Source organism: Hemicordylus capensis, chromosome 3 (assembly GCF_027244095.1).
Source record: "Hemicordylus capensis ecotype Gifberg chromosome 3, rHemCap1.1.pri, whole genome shotgun sequence".
NCBI classification, from domain to species: domain Eukaryota; kingdom Metazoa; phylum Chordata; class Lepidosauria; order Squamata; family Cordylidae; genus Hemicordylus; species Hemicordylus capensis.
In genome coordinates this window covers 236,619,188-236,636,795 of record NC_069659.1, presented here as the reverse complement: position 1 = coordinate 236,636,795, position 17,608 = coordinate 236,619,188, and the positions used below count along the sequence as shown (strand labels likewise).

General features: G+C 43.9%; 1 protein-coding gene across 5 annotated transcripts in view; it reads left to right on the top strand.

Moving 5' to 3' along the window:
• The first annotated feature begins 846 nt into the window (after nt 1-846).
• Nucleotides 847-17,608, top strand: part of MICU1 (mitochondrial calcium uptake 1) — a 256,008-nt gene continuing 239,246 nt past the window's right edge. For all 5 annotated transcript variants that reach the window (XR_008318809.1, XM_053305650.1, XM_053305647.1 and 2 more), the window contains exon 1: nt 847-881. Coding sequence is in view for 4 of the 5 variants with exons in the window: in XM_053305650.1 (XP_053161625.1) it covers nt 862-881 (20 nt within the window). In the remaining variant the exon portion in view is untranslated. The remainder of the gene's footprint in view (nt 882-17,608) is intronic.

Sequence of the window (17,608 nt, the reverse complement as noted above, 5' to 3'; positions counted from 1 at the left end):
ACAAACAAACAAACGTTAATTGTAACTGGGGTGTTTCCAATGAGCTTTTAAACCAGGTATTATGTGAGATATGTAGACACATGACATTCATTGCAAAGTGGTACTATGAGGATGTTGCGGGGAAAACCTCTAGAATCTAGCCTTCCTGTTTGATTCAGCCACTGGCTTTCATCCTCCTATCGTGGATAGGGAATGGGGCGTCTTGCCAGAACCAAAGAAGATTAGGCTCAATTCTTGCCGATATACTTGCTGTCTAACTGAATGGAGTCAAACAACAAGGGTGCGTTGCTCAAAAAAGCTTTTATTTCATGTCATGAAAGGCACGAGTATCATCAGAGAGCATCTAGCTGATACTGCACGCCCGAGCCATACAGTTGGTTAGTTTTTATAGGTCTCAAACATACAAGCATATCAACAAAGCGATTAATACACGTTATTAGTTATTAAACTTACATATTCCAGAGGTGTCATCTAGAGCCTGAGAAGATGAGTTACTACCTGGCTTTTATGACAACTTTAATCCCTATGGTATCTCTTCGTACCAGCAAGACCCTCTTTCTGCTGACTGAGGAATTTAGCTAATGGCGTGTGTTTGACCACTCCTGGTACCTGTTATCTCTGGTGGGCTTCTCAACCCACATTCTTGAGAGGGGGCCTCCTGCTCTTGACTTTGGTCTCTGTTACCGAGAGGCTTCTCAACTCTGAATAACCTGCTAGTTTTATATTCCATTAGGGATATGAACCCAACTTTCCTGAATTATACTTTGATAATACTTTTATATACTTGTTTGTAGGCCTGGATTAAACAATTCGTTATCAAGGAGAAGGTCGAGCAGGACAGGTTTAATCCAGTAAAGAAATATGGGACAACAAGATAACAGGTTGGTGTTGAAACAGGTCATTTTATCTTGCCTATAGCATCGTGGTCCTTTCTGTTTATGCTTGTCACGGCAAGGCAGCAACTGCAACCGCCTGAATAGCAACCTCATGGTAAGTTAACAAAGCTGCATCTAACCTTTTCTCTGTTTGTACAGCTACTAGGTAAATAGGGAGGTGGGTGTGTTCAGACAGAGTGAAATCACACCCTTCTGCTCTGTTGCATTGGCGTTACTAAGGAAAACATGGTTGTAAACCTGAAGCAAACATTTGTCAAGAAGCAGTTTATATCTCTGTTCCTGGAGTGCAGCCAAGAGCCTCGGCAATGAGAAAGAGTCCATTTTAATGCGTATGTGTAAAAAACACAGCACATAAACTGCCGTTTTGGTCGGGAAAATGGACTTTAAATCTTGATGTCCCATATTTCTAGACTGGATTAATCCTGTCCTACTCAAAGGCTTACTTGACCTCTCCTCACAATACAGTCATTTTTTTCTGTGCAACTCACAAACTAAGCAATGAGTTTTGCTGGAGAAATCATTATAAGGCAGGTTGCCAACTTTTGAATTAAAACATTCTGGTTTCTAGGCAGGGCTGGTGGGTGGAGCCAGATTTGGTTGGTAGCATTGCTGGCAGATTTCCATGGGAGTGGAGCTAATGGCAAAAGCATTCCATTTGCTCCCATGGTTGCTGCTGACAGATATGACGGACTGAGTCCATGCCTTGTGTTCTGATGTGGACAAAAGAGCAGAGCAAGGGAGTGGGTGTGTAATTCCCACAGTTATCATGGCCAAGTGGCCATATTTTTCTGTTACCATCCAGCTGCCTGTAACCCAGCCTCAGGGCAGGGGGCAGTTACAGCACCTACATGCATAGGCTTGTACACAGAGTCAGACCCTGCTTTCCGTATGGTTGCTGACCACACATATGGAGCCTATATACATACAGTTTGCATGCATATAGGGAGGTCATTCACACAATCAAAAACTGTGTTCTACCCAGGTTTGGGAGCTGAGTGTGCTCCCAATTTTCAGTTGTGTGTAAGCAAGGTAGGAGGAAAAGCTACCCAGGTTTTCCTCCTACCTTACTTCCACACAATTGAAAATTGGGAGCACACACAGCTCCCAAACCTGGGTAGAACACAGTTTTTGATTGTGCGAATGGCCTCAGTGTCTTAAGGGCAGTCATGAGCTGGTGTGGTTTAATCACCATATCCGACACTATAACCACTACTGCAGTGGTTAGAGTGTCACATATAAAGCTTACCGGGTGGTGTTAGACCAGTCTCATTCTTTTGGCCTAACTCACAGGGTTGTTGTGATGATCTGCCTGAACTCCAGCAGGATCAAGGAGGAGGGAAGAACCATGTAGGCCACTCTGAGCTCTTTGGAGAAAGGGTGGGATATAAATGCAATGAATGAATGAATGAATGAATGAATAGTGAACATGTGTAGGATGTTCTCACTAAAGAGTAGGGCTTGCTGCTGTGATCTTAGTTTCCCGCTACATGTTTTCAATGTGTCTGCATCCTTTGAAAAGTGTGTTTGTGGAAATGGTGATAGGAGAGCTGGTCTTGTGGTAGCAAGCATGACTTGTCCCCTTAGCTAAGCAGGGTCCACCCTGGTTGCCTATGAAAGGGAGACTTGATGTATGAGCACTGCGAGATATTCCCCTCAGGGGATGAAGCTGCTCTGGGAAGAGCAGAAGGTTCCAAGTTCCCTCCCTGGCTTCTCCAAGATAGAGCTGAGAGAGATTCCTGCCTGCAACCTTGGAGAAGCCGCTGCCAGTCTGTGAAGACAATACTGAGCGAGATAGACCAATGGTTTGACTCAGTATATGACAGCTTCCTATGTTCCTATTTATTTAAAACACTAGCTAGAAATTCTGGCAATTGGTACAGAAGATTTTTTTTTAAAGAAGAACAGGCTAGGCCATTTTCTTCTGGTCATTTGGCAACTCCAATTATCAGCAGAAGAATTCTGAAACCACCTCAATCTGAACAGGGCCAGGTTGCTTTCTCTTTGCCACAGGGCTTGCTGTAGGCGAAAAGATTCATGCTAACTCTCTGGTGCTGGAATTTTGATGCTCAAGGCTATGGATTCACGTTTTACTCTGAGGCATTGTTTAAAAATAAAATAAAAATAACTACAAAGGTTGAAAGGCCCTGGGGCAAGTAAAAAGGAGGGTCATGAATCAGGTACATTTTTAGAGCCACTGTGGCTCTGGTTGAAAACAGAATTATGCAAGATTTTGAAAGTGGCCTTTATCGATCCTATTAGATTCCATCCCCTCAGGAGTCTCAGTTAATGGAGGACATCAATTTCTGTGGCAATTTCTCTTAGTATCAAGGATGCTCTGATTGCTGGATCAGTTGTGCATGAACCTAGTTTCTAAGTAGCTGTATATTCTCCCAAGATTAAGATTTTGGAGGAGAGCACATAAACAAGGTGGTCTACATAAGATTCATTCACTTTTTTCTATTTCTGTCCAAGTTTGTGCAATTTCCAGACATATTGTACACAGTGCCCTATCTTCCAACATTTATATTTTAGTGCACAAGTAGATTTTGTAGTAGCAATGAAGCCTATGGCAGTGAGTGACTGCCTCATTTGCTTGCAGATTTACAGAGGGTCTGAGCTGTCAAAGGTTTTCTGGTTCTCAGAGGCTGAACTGTTCTCATTCTAAATGTCTGTGCCCTTTTCTCAATAATTATTTCACATAGACCCAATTCAGGTATGACTTTATACATGCATACAGATGTCTGTGCATGTATATTATTTCTTGTTTACACAGTCAGACAGGTGTTATTGACTGGTTTGTTTTATCCAGACATCGAGTCCTTGCTGAATTTTATTGTCAATTGTTATAGATATCGTCGCAGAATATAGGCTGTTCCCAGTAAAGCTGCTTTTTGTAATTGGCTGATGGTGATTTCTGTGACCCCTATGGTGTTGAGGTGCTCTTCAAGGTCTTTTGGAACTGCACCCAGGGCGCCAATTACCACTGGGATTATTTTGGTCTTTTTCTGCCACAGCCTTTCAATTTCAATTTGTAGATCTTTGTATTTGGTGATTTTTTCTATTTCTTTTTCTTCTATTCTGCTATCCCCTGGTATTGCTATGTCGATGATGATGATGATGATGATGATGATGATTACATTTATATCCCGCTCTTCCTCCAAGGAGCCCAGAGTGGTGTACTACATACTTGAGTTTCTCTTTCACAACAACTCTATGAAGTAGGTTAGGTTGAGAGAGCTCTGTTCACACATTATGTTCAACACATGTAAAATTGGTGTATACTGTATGCATGTACAGATCTGTATGCACATTCACTTATTCACACTTTATTTATTTATTTATTTATTTATTACATTTATAAACCACCCCATCCAAAGACTCTGGGTGGTATACAACAAATTTTAAAAGACATAAAAACACACACAATTTAAAACACAGTGCTACAAACAACATAAAAAGAATTAAAAAGCATAAATTAAAATACTTTTAAATTTTTTTACAAACCTTGGAAGGCCAGGCCAAACAAGTAAGTTTTTTAGGGCTCTCTTAAAGGCCAACAGCAAGCCTAAACTGCGGATATCTGCCGGGAGTGCATTCCATAGGCCAGGAACAGCTACAGAAAAGGCCTGGTTCCGAGTTGCTACCAGACATACCGGTGATAACTGGAGACGATCCTCTCCAGGTTACCACAATGAGCGATGGGGATCATACAAAAAATTGCGCTCTCTAAGGTAGCCCAGACCCAAGCCGTTCAGAGCTTTAAAGGTAATAACCAGGACTTTGTATTTTGCCCAGAAACATATTGGCAGCCAGTGTAACTGTTTTAAGACAGGCATAATATCATCTCTCTGGGTTACCCCAGAGACCAATCTGGCTGCCGCATTTTGAGCTAAATGAAATCTCCAGATTACATACAAAGGCAGCCCAACGTAGAGTGCATTGCAATAGTCGCGTCTGGAGGTTAGCAGCTGATTCACCACTGTTTTGAGATCATTCTCTTCAAGGAATGGATGCAGCTGTCGAATCAGCCGAAGTTGATAGAAAGCGTTCTTGACCATAGCCTCCACCTGAGATACCATGGTGAGGCCTGGATCCAAGAGCACTCCCAAGTTGTGTACCTGTTCCTTCTGGGGGAGTGTAACTCATCCCTTAAATTCCGATCCCCCACAATGAACACCTCTGTCTTGCTTGTATTCAGCTTCAATTTATTATCCCTCATCCAGCCCATTACTGCTTATAGGCAGGCATGTACAGTTGGTCAACTGCACAAAAACAGACACCTGTACATAGTACAACTTAATGTCTGAATAGAGCTTTTGTGAATGACTGCATATGTGCTCATTTTAAAAGTGAACCCAGGTACAGGCCCCCTCAAGTGCAGAGTACAGAGACGAAATTTATTATGAAGTGTACATCAAATGCAATGTGTGAATAACTGCATGTACATGCATTGTACACAGATTTATGTACATTGAACATAACGTGAATAGGACTCTAGTCAAAGGCTAAACACTGGCACTCAAAACAGATTCAAGGCCCTAGTTCAAATTATGCTCTGACTCTGAGCAATGTAGAGAGCCTTTTCACATTATGAAAGAGCAGGAGTTTTCACATTATGAAGGAGCAGGAGTTGCTGCTGCTGCTGCTGCTGCTGTGCCTCCCTACCCACGCTTTTCTGGGTTCCATTTCTCAACCTTCTCCCCCGTCTCCTGGAACCACAATTAAAGCCCTGCTTGCTTCAGCAGATAAACAGGATAAGTGACAGAACCCAGAAAGTAACAGGGCAGGGAGTATAGGGGCAGCAACCTCTCCTTTAGAATGGGTGCCAAAGATAGATGTTGCACGTGGAGTTTCTAACTAATTAAGAGCCAGGCAGAATAAAATGAATAAAGTATTTGACTGAACAATCCAACTTCGCTTCTTTCTCGTCCCTCCTCCACTCTCTCCCAGCAGCTGGCTGAGTCACTTCCTGTTAGCTGTTCCTTCATTCAATGCATTCACTCTGTGTCCCACAATTAGTCCCTCTGTCTGTCTGCTTTCTTAACTCTTTTATGATTCCACATACATTGACTCCAGGTAGCAATGTCTCAACCCTAGCCTCATGGGGAAAGCTACCTGTGTTCCTATAAGCATTTAGATTGGAACAATTCCAATTACTCTGTCTTGCCAAACCAAAACCTTTGGCACTGAATACAGTCTCCCGGTTAAACCAGCTTAATGTTTGACTTGGGACCTGCAGAGTGTTCCTGCACCATTATCTGTCCTGCCCATAAACACCCTGTTAGCAGATATCAACACCCTGCAGGAGAAGACAACATTCCTGCTGGTTCACTGAAGCAGGAGTGCCTTTTAACTTCATCTGATTATAAGTAAGCCGGGTGTTGCTAATTTAGAGCATTGATAGAATGCTGGTTTGCATGGAAGTCCAAGGAACATTCAAGCCTAAGGAGTATGTGCAGACAAATGTTTATTATTAATTTGGATAGCAACAGAAGTATAAGCCAGGAAGTGGGAGGGTTTGCATTAAATACAGTTTCTGCAAATACTATTCAGGAGGAGGGCAGAAAAGCCAGCTGCTTTCATTATCTTTTCATAGAAATCCTGTGTAAAGAAAAGATGACAAACAAGAACTACATAAAGGCATGGACATCAGACAAAGCTTTGGAGCTTTGCTTGTGTAGAATGTAATCCTGTCTCGAGCTCACCACGAGTTTCAGAAGAAAAAGCTATAAGGCATAAATGAGGGAAACACCAGGGGGCTAAGAACCTTTAATTCAACCATTTCACCCATGGCAACAAGACACAGATGTGAAATGTAGAGAGGAGGAGCGCTCATCAAATGCCACAGAATAAAGCTGCTGGATTGTTGAGTTCCATGTTGCCAGTCTTCCAGCAGGGGTCAACTTAAATAGGATTGTAACAGGTTTCAGTAAAATAACTGTGGGCCAGTTCAGCCCATACCTTCCTTACTAGGCCATATGATTAGAAAGGGGCATGCCAAGAGTGCACCCATTACGATGTCTTCCGTGGATGTTTCAATGCTCTCTCAGCACATTCTTCTATCATGGGGGGAAGGGCTATTAATCTGAATGGCTGCTCTACACATGCTCCCCTTATAATTGCGTGGCCTGGTAAGGTATAATCTCAACCAACCCTGTTGAGAGATACCAGATGTTCAAAAGGCATGCACTATCAGATCTAATCAAATCGAGGCAATTGATAAGCAATGTCTCATGTGCTTCCTAATCCTTACCCAGAACAAAGTTGGTATTAGCTGTCATTCCCCCCAATACACATGCACTGGTTTTTTAAAGTACTAAAGCATGTGTGAATGTAAATACATAGACACAAATGCAGAGAGTGTCCCTGGAGAAGGCAGCAAATTTTGAACCTGTATGCACCACTTTTTATTTTCCTTTTAAGATTGTAATTTGCTGCCCCAACTAGGGATGCAATAGAAATGGGGGCATCCTGTACAAGCTACAGGAGCTTGCTGTGGACAGTCCTGGGGCTTAAACTTCGGCACTTGAGAATAAGGGATATTCTAAGCATATCCAGTCTGAAATAAGCACCATATGTTTGACAAAGATCCTAGGGGAAAGGCATCAATATGGCCCTGTTCAGGCAATCAAAAAATGAAGTATTGGGTTGGGAATGTGACCCAAATGAGCACTGAGCTTCTACCTTGGGTGCACAAGAATCCTGGTATGCTAAAGTTTGTGTGCTGTCTGAACCCAGGAGCTGTGGTTTAACTGTGTCTTGTAAACCAGGATGTGAAAACGCCTGGTTTCATATCCTGGTTTATAAGGCCCAATCAAACCACCTTTATGTGTCTTCAGGAGACACATGGAGCTGTGTTTTAACAAACCAATATTCCTCCCCCAAGTTGGGTGCATATGGTAAGAGAGAGAGGGGAAGGAGGAAATAGGAACATAGGAAGCTGCCTTATACCGATCCAGTGCAAAATAAATGCGAACCAAGCCAGACCATTGGTCCATCTGGCTAAGTATTGTCTATTCTCACAGGCAACAGCTCTCCAAGGTTTCAGACAAAAGTCTTTCCCAGCACTATTTGGAGATGTCAAGTACTGAATCTGGGATCTTCTGCATGCAAAGCAGATGCTCTACCATTGAGCTATAGCCCCATCCACAAACCCCAGTCATGCCCACATCTCTCCTACAGAAGCACCCTCTCCTTTATTTGCATTTCATACAGTCTGCCCAGATCACAGGAGGCTCTTACTAGCCCCTCCCCTAGGAGTGCCTCCCTCCATATTTATCCTCTTCCCTTTTGACCAACTCAGATCACCTTCTCCACTTCCCAAGTGCCTGTCGACCCTTATCCCCAATTCACCACATACGCCCAGATGCAGGGCTTGGTGCTTGCTCAGGTTCCATTGATGATCCAACAAACCATGGTCAGCATTTCAGCAAATCATGGTTTATTGGATCATTGGAATCAGGCCACTATCATACCAAACATCATACTTTCCATTGTAATGACAATATAGATACATTGTTTATTTCCTCACCAAAAATTCCTACTCTTCCTATCTCCCATCTAGTTGTTCTTGTCACAATATCCATATATTTTCAACCTCCTAAATATTGTAAGAGTAATATCTCACAGGATAGATGATGGAATCACCATTAGGTTCCCACCCACATAAAATCCTTACAATATTACAGGGATTTAAAAAATAATAATAAAGCAGGGTATCAGCTTTAAGCAGCCTTCAGACTGCTGAGAAAATGAAAGATGACTACAATTGTGTGAAAGACACCAGCAGCTCAGCAATTATAATCCTAATTAATAATGACTGAGCACAGTGGTTCTAAACATATTGAGCCATCCATTCAATCTTCTTCCAAATTCTGGGAGTTCAGTGAGATAATAAATTGATATTTTTGTGTGTGTCAGCAAATGTCGTGGTTCTTAGAGAGCTGTTAGCCTATATGAGCTGTATGTACAGGATATATGAGCTTCTCTTCCTTTCACCGCTACCTCTTGCAGTCTCTAGATTATCTGCATTGGCTCTGGCAGGGTCAACTGTAGCTTATTTTGGGCCTGTAGGTGAGACATTTGAAGTGTGAGTACTCTGGTCAAGGGACCTGACCTTGACTCAGCAAAAGCAAGTGACTTGCTCGCTCACTTCTGTGATCTTTAATTCAGCCTCTTGTGTGGCATCCTGAGTTGGGTTGAGAGGGCAGCAAGGAGTATGGACTAGGGATCCATTCACCAGAACAGAACGTTTCAAGTAGCTGGTTTGAATGATACTTCATCTGCTGGCTTGACTTAATGAGAAAAGGACATGCATCCACACCATGAGTACACATGGCTTTCCCTGCTCTTGTTGTGAAGGAGTGCTGTTCATTCATCACAGGGGGGGATGGTTCATCCAAATCACTTCTCTATGCACAGCTAAAAATACTAGTTTAAATAAGAGTTAATGTATACTACTAGTTAAAGAGGCTATTCTCCCGACCAGCCGAAACCGGGCTAAGAGAGCTTAGTCCCATTTCGACTGGTCGTGTACTGCAATGAGAGCAGTGTGGCTCCCAGCAGCAAGCCGAGTTAAATGCCCCCCCCCCACGAGGTTAGCAGCTTGCGTGCCCCACTAACCTCATTTCTTTGATTGTGTGTTGCTGTGCTGTGGCTCTGCACTGCGGCAACTCACATGTAACACAACACCCCCCCAACAGGAGGTGACAACAAGCACTCGCATGGGGCACGCTGGGACTTCCGGGCACCAAGAGGCCCTGCCGGTAAACGTGTGGGCAGCCAGGAGAGCTGGTCTTGTAGTAGCAAGCATGACTTGTCCCCATAGCTAAGCAGGGTCTGCCCTGGTTGCATATGAATGGGAGACTTGATGTGTGAGCACTGTAAGATATTCTCCTCAGGGGATGGAGCCGCTCTGGGAAGAGCAGAAGGTTTCAAGTTCCCTCCCTGGCTTCTCCAAGATAGGGCTGAGAGAGATTCCAGCCTGCAACCTTGGAGAAGCTGCTGCTAGTCTGTGAAGACAATACTGAGCTAGATAGACCAATGGTCTGACTCAGTATATGGCAGCTTCCTATGTTTCCTATGTTTCCTAATCCGGCCTCCCCAGGACGAACTCCCAGCTCATCTGCGGGGAGAGTGGGTCAAGCCTGCTTTCCCCACAAAACCCCTTTAGGCTCTCCACACTACTCGTATGGACAGCCTTAAAGGATAGTTTTAAGCTAGAATTTGAGCCACATGTACAGGAACAATAGCAGACAACCTGGCCCCCCCCACCCATGATTAACAAATGGCACCCCTACATGCTGGGAGGGGGAAAGGATGTGCATACGTTATTTATTTATTTAGCTAGATAGCTAGTTATCTAGCACATTTGTATACTGCCCAAAACTCACATCTCTGGGCAGTTTACAATAAAACAACACAGATTAGAAGCAAAGTATCTATCTATAGAAGCTGTCATTGTTCTAAAACAATGGTAGATTCTATAAGTCTAATTACAAGCTTGCATGAATAAATGTGTCTGGAAATAGAAGTCAGTTACTTCCTCTGGTCCAAATTATGAAGAACTTCCTCAGATTTTTCCGCAGATGCTACCTGACCCCACTAAAAATAGCATACATCCAAAAAGACTGCTCTCCGCTTTGCTGGAGTGGTTGTGGGATAAAGGGTACATATTTTCATCTTTGGTGGACTTGTCCTAGGGTCCTAGGGTCTAATCATTTTGGACAGGGGTATTCATGGAGATGTGCAGGATTACAAACCAGAAAATAGGATTATGCCCCCAGCTTGCATTAGTAAATATATTTTCTGGGGTCAATACAGATGTTCCTAGCCTTTCCTTTTTAGGCAAGGAGACAGAGCATGTGGTGGTGTCTCAGCTGCATGATATGGTACTGGATGATATGGATTATCTAGATCCCTTTCAATCTGGCTTCCATCCTGGATTTGGGACTGAGAGTACCTGCTGGTTCTGCTGGACCTCTCAGCAGCGTTCAATATCATCAATGATGGTATCCTTCTGGGCCGCCTTTCAAATTTAGGGATTGGAGGCACTGCATTCGAGTGACTTTGGTCCTTTCTTGTGGGGAGGGTGGTGGGGAACTATTGTTCAACTCCTTGGCCATTGGCTTGTGGGGTCCCGCAGGGTTCAGTCTTGTCCCCCATGCTATTCAACATCTACATGAAACCGTTGGGAGTGGTCATCTGGGGACATGGACTGCATTGTCAGTAATATGCAGATGACACTTAGGTCTATCTCTCCTTATCACCTGATCCTAGGGAGGCAGTGGATGACCTGAATCGGGGCTTGGAGGCTGAGATGGGCTGGATGTGGGCTAGTAAACTGAGATTGGATCTAGACAAGACAGAGGTGCTGTTGGTCAGTAGGAGAGCCAATTGGGATGAAGGGATCCAACCAGTTCTGGATGGGGTTGCACTCCCCTTGAAACAGCAAGTGCGCAGCTTGGGAATACTGCTGGACCCAGCCCTGCTTTTGGAAGCTCAGGTGGAGGCAGTAGCCAGAGGTGCTTCTGCTAGTGCATCAGCTGCATCCCTTTCTCGAGAAGGCAGAACTGGCCACAGTTACCCATACCTTAGTCAAGTCGTGGCTGGATTACTGTAATGTGCTCTGTGGGGCTGCCCTTGAAGAATATCCTGAAACTGCAGCTAGTGCAAAATGTGGCAGCTAGGATTGTATCTGAAACTGCCCATTGGGATCATATTACACCCAATCTTATTGGGAGCATATTACACCCAAATTTGCACTGGCTACAAATTTGTTTCTGGGTCCAATTCAAGGTGCTGGTTTTGACTTTTAAAGCCCTTAACAGTTTGGGCTCTGGATATCTGAAGGACTGCCTGCTACCAAGGGTTTCTGCTCGCTTGACCAGATCATTAGAGCGAGCGGGCTCTGCTCCACTTGCCGACGGTGAGAGAGGCTCAGTTGTTAAGCATGTGGGACAGGGCCTTCTCATTCATTGCCCCAAACTTTGGAATGCTCTCCTGGCTGAAATCCGCTCTTCAGTCTCCTTGACAGTTTTTAGGGGAAAAGTAAAGATGTGGCTCATTCACCCAGGCTTTTGAATGAGAGGTAGTTGGGTTTTTTTTTTTACTGCTGCTGCTTTGTGTTATAGATTATTATTATTTTGTGGGTTATTAAATTTTTATATAGAATTTATATTTATATTATCTGTACTTTTTATTATATATTCATTTTTGAGATCATCTGTACCTTTGTATTTTAATTATGCATTGTTTTAATTATATTGTAAACTGCTTTGAGATTATTTTAATGAGAAGTGATATATAAATAAATCAGATATCCCATAATATTTGGCCCCGTTCAAACCAGACTGCAAATAATGCTTTTTATTTTTGGACAGATTTTATTCTTTACACTAATTGGAAAAATTATATTTGTTTTCCTACTACAGACAATTTAAGAGTTTGGAAGGAATGATGAATCAGGGTTTGTTGTATTAGGTTTTGCTGTTTGTGTCTGAATCAATGTTTTGTGTTGCTAATTTGTTTTAATAAAGAGATTGTTTTAATAAAGGGGGTGAAGTATCTTAACAGCCCTTTTAAAAGCTGACAGAGATGGTGAAGCCCTGGTTTCAGCAGGGAGCATATTCCAAAGTCTTGGGGCAGACACAGAGAAGGCCCTTTCCTGAGTAGCCACCAGGGAGTTATTCACACATGGCTTCATGCCATCTGGTATCTGAAGAGCCAGTCTGCTTCACAGCAGATTCGCAAGATGTTTAATTGACAATTCACATAGCGGTTGGCTCATCCCCACCTCCTGGCAGATCTTTTTCCTGTGCACTCCCATCTACTTGCTCCAGGTTTTTCCTCCAACCAATCACAAATCACACCACAGAGGAAGAGGCAAGAGAGTGAGGCAATTCTCACGATTGCCAAAAAGCGGGCTAAGGGAGCCAAGCCTGCTTTTTGGCGAGCATGAGAACCACCGGGTTTGCAGGTGTGCCCGGTGTCCTCAAGTGGGTAACCCGCTAAACTTGCTCTCCCCTTAGACGAGGTTAGCAGAGCAAGTGCTCCACTAACCCCGTCTTTTCGATTGTGTTTGCCATGCTGCAGCAACACACGAGGAGACCCCCCGACCGGGAGGCTGAAACAAACCTCCCAGTCCTCGGGGTCTCTCCAGGATGCCCCATGTACTCAGTTGGGACATCCTGGAACTTCTGGGGGCCGTGCAGCCCCCGATCCCCACAACCCCTGCTGGCTCCGTGACGGAGCCGGCAGTCGTGTGGGCAGCCGATCCGGCCACCCAGGGCTGCAGCCTGGATCGTCTGTGGGGAGAGTGGGCCAAGCCCACTCTCCCCACAAAACCCCCTCCAGCGAGTCTCACTCATCATGAGACTCGCCTCAGTTTATTTTTTTATTTTTTAGTTTGATAGCTAAAAGTGGAAGGACAGCATGACAAGTTGCCAGCTGAATCAAACAGCAGGACGCTTAACCCTTGCCTTTGTGAGTGACTGCCTTCATCACCTCATGTTTCACCCCTCCCACACACACACCTAATGGAATCAGCTCAGACAAAAAAGGGCTCAGGTCAATCCATTTTGCATATCTGAAGCCTATGTAAAACATAGGAAGACACACATTTTGCAGTTTGCGTTTAACTCAGGAATTACTTAGAGCAGACCACACCCCAAACAGCTGTCAAACTCCCCTTCATTGAGTTTTGAAAAATGCTGATTTACTGGCATGACCACCCCACATATAACAGAGAAACTGAAGGGGGAAACAGAAGCCCCCTTTCCCCCCACGAAAACCTCTGAAACTAGGGTTTTTTTTAAAAAAGCCGGACATACTTTGGGCTAAGCTAGAATGTGCAGCCTCCATTCGGGGGGAAACAAAGTCCTATCTGTCTTGGTCCCTGATAGCCTATAGGGACTTCAGGGTAAATCCAGCTAATATGTAGACTGGCACACTCCAATCTGGAGTGGATTCGAAATAAAAGCCCTGTCTGTAAAGCCTCCAGATGAGCTGATGGCAGGTGCCGATGGATCTCCCCAGATGATCTCAATAGGCGACACCGTGGGTCTTGGAATGGAAAAGGTGTTCTCTTAAACACCCTGGGCTTAAGCTGTGACAATGTGCATGAGTCCTTATCTATGGAGTTGGGTCAGTGAACCAGCCCAAGCAGTGCACTCTACAGGAGAAAGAGCCCATTGCCTGGGCATAATGGAACACTAATTTTTAGGCAGCATCCTCCTCCCTCAATAAGAGTCTTCCATTTCCAGGTCCCTGTGTAATTCTTAAACTACCGAGCCATGTACTCTCCCAAGCACCAAGAAAGCAGCCAGAAGGGTGAACAAGGGTTTATGCTGAGTCCAGGAATTTGAGTGTAATTGGTTCACTTTTTTGAGTGCTCACCCCAGCCATGCTCATCACACTTATGTGTAGGGTTTGCCCTAGGATAAAGAGCGTCCGGAGCAAGGAGTGTCTTTGGCATTCCCCATAGTTAGTTGAACAATGCTGCCAAGTTTTTTTCTCCCTTGCTCATTCACTCAACAAACAGTGAGCCTCCAAGCTCAGCTCATTGCCCCCTTTCAGGTAGGCACCCTGGCTGACTGCCTGGCTTGCTCACTCCAAAGGCTGGCTCTGCGTAGGGGGGGATCAGCAACAACAGGTGAACACAGGAGCCCATCTGGCTGGCACAGGCTGAAAGCACTTTAAAAGTGTATTCTATTTCTGAAAAATGCAAACACGCCACTTTGCATTTTTCAGAAATAGAATGCACCTTTTTAAGTGCTTTCAGCCTGTGCCAGCCAGATGGGCTCCTGTGTTCAGAAGGCCCCTTCTACTCGTGCTTCATTGTGGTCCATTCAGGCATAAAAACACCTGGTGGTGTTTACTCCCCCTTACTCGAGGGGAGTAAGAGCCTTGTTATATTATCAGCCTCCGAGTGTTGTGCCCTTTGACCCAGGCCGCAGACAAAAAATTTTGTGACCTAGAAGCCAGTCCAAATATTTAGGAGCCAGACAGTGGACACATGAGAAAATTACCAGACTTAGTGATTAACATGGGGGGCAGGGAGGGCAAATGTGCTTCTCTTTGTCTCCTTTACAAGTAATACATTTCGAACAGAAACAGGGCTGTCTGTGGCAAATAAAGATTTTATTAATTAACTCTCTTGTGTAGCCATAGGCTATTATAATAGAGTACAAACAGCATACAACAAATTAAAAACACACACCTCATAATAAAATAATTAACAATATACAAGAACTTACAGAGGTTTCAGATCTCAGGTCTACAGCTTACATTCATATTTATCGGGTATTAAATTCTTTCTAAGTTTGGCATCAGCTAAAGCAAACAAAGCAATCTGGTAGCTCACATAAGGTACTGCATTGGACAAAAGATAGCACACACATTCTGCTTCAGAGCCTGAAACGTTACAGATTAGCTGGCCCCCAATTTCCCCCCTTATATCATCATAGTAAGGGCAATGTAGAATATAATGCACAACATCCTCCACTTGTTTCTGATTACAAAAACATAAACAATGGGCTAATGGAATTTTATGAAACTGCCCTCCAGATACGCTGATGAAGAACAAAAGGTTGTAGATAGTTGCACTGGTTGTAGATGGTCCTAATAGGTGCACTGGTGATATTAATCAAATAATGTGAAATATATATATATATATATATATATATATATATATATATATATATATATATATATTTTCCTCCTTGCCTTGTTTTTATAACTAAATCACATGAAATATTGGACTTGTTTGGAAACATGCATGTTTAGACTCAGATGATGAGCTGACATTCCAGATAGGCATTCTCAGCTCTCCTAACTCCTTAAGAATAATGACACTGATGTTCAAGTATTCACATGGTACTAAAAATACTCTCAGTATTGCAAACCTAGTAGATATTTCCCACCTAGAATTTCACAACAGAGGTCAGTGCAATGAACCCAAATCTTCTTCTAGCATATCTTCTAATTATCACAGGGATGCTTTTTCAAGGACATGCTGTTCTGTTCTATTTTGATTTTTACACCCAAGCTGTCACCATGGTATCTTAACTTCTTGGTGATTTATCTGCCCTTCTTGGTAACATGTTCTTTCTCCATCACAGAAGAAGAATCCAATAGAACCACTGCATATTGCCAAATAACTGAAGACAAGACTAGCCACTCATATTTCCCTCCTCTGTTTGACTTAATGAGCCCAATTGACCTTGGCCCAATCTCTCTATTCCATAAAACAGAATGCTTCATTCAGCCTATTTCCTGGGCTTCTGTTCTCCCTCCATGCTGTTGCCCCAATTACTTTAGGCTCCCAATCCCTAAACCTTCTATTTGTCCTTGCCAACACTTTCCACACCAGTTTTCCTTTCTTCAACTCTATCTCACTTCTTGACTTCAAAAAGAGGGGACAAAAATGTTTTCAACTAGAATAAAAACTGCCAGTTAAATTACTTATTGAGTTACAAACACAGAAACATTTCGATCACATAATTTAGAATTGTTTAATGTTCAACTCTCTGTGCAGTGAAAACCTTAGGATCCATGGCTGACACTCAGAGCAAGAAAGTGCCATTGCAGTAGAGAGCAACCTAAAAGAACTTCCCAACTAACTGCTCCAGTGAAGCAGCAATTTTTGATGCCCTTCCCTTTCCCAGGAAGTCCTCTGTGCCACCTGAAAATATGTCCTCAAGGGCTGCACAACCCTCAAGGACATATTTTAAGGTAGCACAAAAGGCTTCCTGGGGAAGGAAGTAGTGCTTCCCCATGCACTGGTGCAGTTAGTTTTAAAGTTCTATTAGGCTACTCTCTCATCACACTGGTGCTTCCTTGCTCTGAATATCAGCTAATGTTTGTGGGGTCAGCTTTCCAGGGAGGAGAGAGACCCCTGGAAACTCACTAGGTCCTGACCCAGAGACTATCTTATTCTGTAAGAATAAAGGCAATTTAAGACAGACTAGGCAAAAAATCCTTCCAGGTTGCTGTACTATGCCTACCCTTCTCTCCCTCCCTCCTGCTGCAGCAACCAGGCAAACTCTAGTAATGGTTCACAAGGAGAGAAGACCCCATTGGATATAAAAGATAAGTGGTGTTCCTCAACGCCTGTAATATATTAAAGGAAAAACAGTGTTTCTGTGTTGGAACCAAGCAATCATATCATATTTTACTGTGAACTGCTTTGGGAGTCCTGCTAAACTGAAAAGTAGCACACACACTTATAAATAAATTTTATACATATTTGAATGTCTTCATGAAAAGCCATAATACATATGCATGAATGTCTTCATACAGAGCTGGAGCTTGTGGTGCTCCACTATGTTCCACAAACATGGGCCGCAGGGTGCTGGGGCTCACCATCCGCCCCATGCCGTGCTACTCCCCTACCACCACCACCAACCACTGCACTCCCCGCCCTCACCAGGGGCACCATGGTCCTGCTGCCCACTTCTAGCTCGCAGGTTTGTCAGAGGCAGTTTCCCACTCCATGGGCTACTGCCGCCGCGACCACTTCCTCCTCTTCTTCCACCAACTCCAGTTCCGGCTCCAGTTCCTGCCCCCGCTGCCAGCTCTTGTGGCACTGGTAGCAGAGGAAACAAACAGCTGGCATTTCCCAGCTGGCTGTTCTCAGGCTGGGTGCATTATTTGATTCTTCTGCCACTGGCACTACATGAGCTGGGGGTGGAGGCAGGAGCAGGAGCCAGAGG